This window comes from Penaeus monodon, chromosome 41 (genome assembly GCF_015228065.2).
Source record: "Penaeus monodon isolate SGIC_2016 chromosome 41, NSTDA_Pmon_1, whole genome shotgun sequence".
Lineage (NCBI taxonomy): Eukaryota > Metazoa > Arthropoda > Malacostraca > Decapoda > Penaeidae > Penaeus > Penaeus monodon.
Genome location: NC_051426.1, coordinates 17,617,098 through 17,622,325, shown reverse-complemented (window position 1 = coordinate 17,622,325; position 5,228 = coordinate 17,617,098). Strand labels below are relative to the sequence as shown.

The 5,228-nt window shown below is 40.4% G+C and overlaps 1 protein-coding gene across 1 annotated transcript; it reads right to left on the bottom strand.

The window, feature by feature from the left end:
- Positions 1-416: 416 nt before the first annotated feature.
- On the bottom strand, positions 417-4,827 carry LOC119598261 (E3 ubiquitin-protein ligase TRIM71-like; the record flags this gene model as incomplete). Its single annotated transcript, XM_037947910.1, is given in 1 exon segment — positions 417-4,827. A coding segment is annotated over 1 exon segment (2,605 nt), but the record flags the coding sequence as incomplete, so codon positions are not given.
- Between the last annotated feature and the right edge of the window lie 401 nt (positions 4,828-5,228).

Genomic DNA, 5,228 nt, shown 5'->3' with positions numbered 1-5,228 from the left:
AGTGTACATATAGTATTTAACGTATTTCTCAATATACGGATCAGCTTTCTAAGCAAGATTTCTAAAAGCATAATTCTTTTAGCGTGAATTTACCCGCTTGAAGCTGATAGTCTAACCATCAGAAGAGATACCTGAGTTAGTTGATTACTTGAGGTAGTGTTAGACCTGCAATAATGCAAGGAACTATACAGAGAGCTTAGCCTAGCAGCTGCTTAGGCCAGTAGCAACACACAGAGCAATCCCTAATCATTAACTAGACAAATTGGCTCTGTAAAAGGGGTTATCCTATGCTCTTGAATTTAATGTATAAGTTGGGCTCCTATCAACAAACATATATTTCACTTGGACCCATTTGACATTTCTGAGCAATAGGATTTACCCACAATCTTTAAAAAATGGTTGCATTAGAAAAATTCTTATGCCACAGTGTTTAATCAGCTCAACAACACTTATCAAACATTAGCAAGCTATGCTGGCTGTGCACTAAAGTCAATTAAAGTCACACAGTGACACAACCTATACTGAAAACAAAACTGATAAATTTTGCATGATACACCCGTTTCTTTTTATTATATTAAAAGGGAACCTACCACTAACGCTAGGCGAAATTTATACAGCCTAAAAGATTTTCATCTCCAATGTGCTTAAACAGCACCAGATTGCATGCTAAAATATGCTATATATGTTATCAACATAACAAGAAATTAATACTTGTTCCTTAAGTCTAACAGTGAGGTAGTCATGAGGAGTTGACAGCTTGTGGAACACCTGAGGGGCCCATCTGCTGGGTCAAGGCTGCAGTTGCTTCTGCCAAAATTCTACATATGAGTAGGTTCCATCTTTAACTAATATATTACACAGATTTTTTTTTTTTTTTTTATACTTTTCACTTTTTCATAATTATTTACCTTTTTTCTTTGCAATCCATATACCAAAGACTACTTTACAAATCTAATGCATGACAAGCAGTCAGTATTGAACTCCACATTATGTGACAAAACCTTGACCCAATACTTGTATGGCCCAAAATGCAATGCAAGTAGGTATACAAACATTAAGTCACCTGCAAGTTAACAAAATCTAAAACTATTAGCATGCACAAATGCACATAAAAAACATGTATAAAAATACACATTGTACATGCCCCCTTTCACACACATACACCCAACCACCTCTTCATATGCTTATTTGTACATTTATGCAGTATTACAAAATTCATAGTTTAAACTTGAATTCTCACAGCCACATTCTTTCTTCTGCTATCACTCAACTTCCACACTCATTATGGCTCCAAAAGTGGAATGATGTTTTAAAGACAAACAATGAACTGCATCCCTGAGTTAATACTTTGAAAAACAGTAAAAATCTATAAACCACAACTAGTTGTGGTAAGGAACAAGTTTACCTAATGTGAGCACCACAGCTTCTCCTTTTATTACAAACACTTGAGAATAATCTAGTTTCAGTTATCTTTCCATGAAACTAATTATATCCTCATATAATGGCAATGGGCACACTTCTACCTTTCATTTCAAGGAAAATATTACACTGTCACATAAGGCAAGTCCTGCTCATATGACTATTTCCCTACTAGGCAAAACCAGTTTCTAAAATTGCCTCTTTTACCCCTCCATAATCTCCACAAGAGCTTCAATCGTTAAAACATGCAGCAATCATTCACCTGTTTGGAAATGACCTATAATAGATTGCATAAATGCTTCCTACTTTGGCTCTCTTGTCTAATCTCTACTTAAAAGGCCTTTTCTTACTAAATAGAAAGCTTTGTGCAATTAACTCTGATGGCAAATGATTCCTATTGTTTTAAGGGTAACACTTATCCTTATCTTATTGGTTCCCCATCAACATATCTAAACATTCGTCCATCTCATTCTCTACCAAGAGGGCACTTCATACCTGAGTTCATCAAATAAAATTGTGAATGTGTATTTATAACACTTTCAAGGTTCTGACACTAAAAGTATACCCTGTATCTCTCTCCAAACACTGAGTGAACTATTATTATTACCATGGCGAGTCGAGACACACCAACATACCTGTAAAATTTGTACGATGTTTCATCACTTTTGTACTTTGTACTTGGTATGCAAGACACTTATGGGGAGACAAGTCATTCCTGACACACTACAACTGACACTGACTCGAACCTATTAAATATAAAACATTCACAAATATAACAGTTTATATTATAGGTAAGGGGCCTTTCAGAAAACTTGGACCCGATTATTACCAAAGTCAACCACAATAATGTAGCCATCTGGAGACACACATATGCCACTTGGACGGTCAAGCTGGCCTTGGCCAGACCCTGGCATTCCAAATTTACATAGAAAATTACCATTAGGTTGGAATATTTGGACACGATGATTACGAGAATCTGCCACAATAATGTGCCCTTCCTGATCAACTGCTACTCCCTGAGGCCTTAAAAACTGGCCTGATGATGAGCCCTCACTACCAAGAAATCTTGCTGACTGAAAATCTGGGTGAATTACCAAAAGACGATGATTATTGAAGTCTGTGACAACTATGTGACCTTCATGATTGAAGCAAACTCCACGAGGAGAGTCAAAGTGTTTCCAAAGTGCACCCTCAAAGCCATATTTGTTGATGAAAGTGCCATCTGCCCGAAAGAGTTGTATTCGATGATTTCTGGTATCTGAAACAACAATGTTTCCTTCTGTATTAACTGCGACATCCCATGGATAGTTAAACTGTCCATTTTTACTTCCCTTTTCTCCAAACTTAAAAATGAAGGTTCCATCAAAAGTGAACACTTGGATACGGTGATTGTCCTTATCAGCCACAATAATGCGACCCATGTGATCTGCTGCAACACCAGCTGGCCTATCAAATTGTCCTGGACGGGAACCAGCTGTTCCAAATGAATGATGGAAGCTGCCATCTGGACTAAAAACTTGCACTCTGTTATTGCTCCTGTCAGCAATGATGATGTAACCATCCTTGTCACAACAGACACCCCAGGGTCGACATAGCTGACCTTCCCCTTCACCCTCTCCTCCAAGAGTTAATAACACAGGTCCCACACTGGAGTAACTTCTTCCTGACTTTACTTGTACTGTGAAAGGTGAGCCCTGAATGTGTATACCTCGCATCTGCACTGCTATCATATGCTGCCCTTCCACCTGTGGTCTGTAGCTTACTAAGTAGGAACCATTCCCACGATCCTGTACATCACCCTTAAAGGACAAACCATCAGGGCCATGCACAGTTACTGTAACTTGATCACCTCCTACAAGCCTTTGATCTGCAAGATGGTCCTTTCCATGCACTAAAAAAGTAGCTAATTTCCCTCGCAATGCTTGTTTCAAGCCATTTCCCACTGCCACAGAATTTGGTGCATACCCAGAAGAGGAGATGAAACCCATTGCATTAATGGCCTGATACAAAGAGACATCAGGTGGGGTAAACACTATGTTATCATCTTCATGGGGGCTAAGATGAGCTTTTACTTGTCTCAACTCATTCATTTCTGCAAGAATTTTATCACGCATCTGTATCAGTTCTATGTGATTAATGCTGTCCACTGATGAGCCAACAGTATCTACTGTATGGGTTAGCCTTGCTAAGGCAGAACTTAAATCATCAATTTGGTCCTGTAGTGTTTTGCCTTTCACTTGCCGAATTTTCTCAACTTTATGCAGCAGCTTTCGCTCACGGTCCTCTAGGGCAGAAATATGTCTCCTGGTAGTGGAACGTACATCACTTGCAACTGCTTGGGCACGTAGATCAACTCGGTCAACCATGCGCTTTGTCACACCAATGCTGTCTTCAATGGTGCGAATCCCAGTCCTGGCATCTGTTAAGAGCTTTAGTGTGACAGATCTTGAATTCTCTGCAGCATCTTGCAGGTAAATGAAGGAATGGCCACGGTGATCCCGCAGTGTGCACTCCCGACAGATGGCAGCATTACACATGTCACAGTAGAGTCGTAACACCTCGCCCTCATGAATGCTGCAGTACATGACAGTTGGATGAGGCGAGGAATGTGAGGATAGTGTAGGTGGTGGTGAAGACAGACTCAATGGAGTGTGGCAGTTATCCTCAGGGTAGTGGGAGTGGCCGGAGACTCTCCCATTCCCATTGCCTCCAACTCCTATGAGGCCATTACCATCCTCAGATAATCTCACAATGAAATGGTCTTTAGTAAGCCGAACTCTCTGGTGAGCGCGAACGCAAGAGTCACAGAGGGCTTCATTGCAGTCTCGACACCGTGAAGTTGCTGCCTGTCTGTCATCACAACTTGCACAGAGATACAGCTTACTCCGCACACCACCTGAGAGTTCCTTATGTATACGGGGGAGAGGTGCCAGCTGCTCACGATTGTTGATGTGGGGTACAGGGGGCTTACTGACATTAGTGGGTGGAGAGTTGGTGGGGAGGTCGTCGTCAGTGGATACAATGTCAAGGAGTGATGGCAAAAAGGGTGGTGCAGTTAATGTGTCCAGCGGCTGGTCAAGGTTGAGCTCAGTGTGACATGTAGGACAGGCAAGGGTGGTGCCCACTAAAAGAGAATCTAGGCATGGGCTGCACACTGCATGGAGACATGGCAGCACTCGAGCCTCCTCCAGGATTCCCATGCACATTGGACAAATACCACCACTGCTGCCTGTGCTGTTGTTTCCAAGATTTAAGGTGCCACTGCTGCCAAGGGAGCCAGCCATGGACACTGCAACATTCCCTAAGCCACCCAAGCCGCCTGCACTTAGTCCACCCAGCCCAGATGGCCCCAGCCCATCCAGCCGCTCCTTGGCGTCACCCAGCCCACCTGGGAATGCATTCGCCATCCTGCAAGAAGGAAAAAGAATTAATAAATAATTTGGCAAATATTAGCCAGGGAAAATTAAGTAAATCAACTAATAAAAAGAGAAATAAATAAGGAACAATGCAATAAACAATTAATGTGTATGTGTGTACAATATTTCATAAATTTCATATATATATATGTGTGTGTGTGTGTGTGTGTGTGTGTGTGTGTGTGTGTGTGTGTGTACGTACTTATATAAGTATGTGTGCATGTCTATAAATATATATATATATATATATATATATATATATATATATATATATATATATATATATATATATATATTATATATATATATATATATATATATATATATATATATATATATATATATATGTGGTTTGTGTATGTGTTGTGTGTGTGTGTGTGTTGTGTGTGTGTG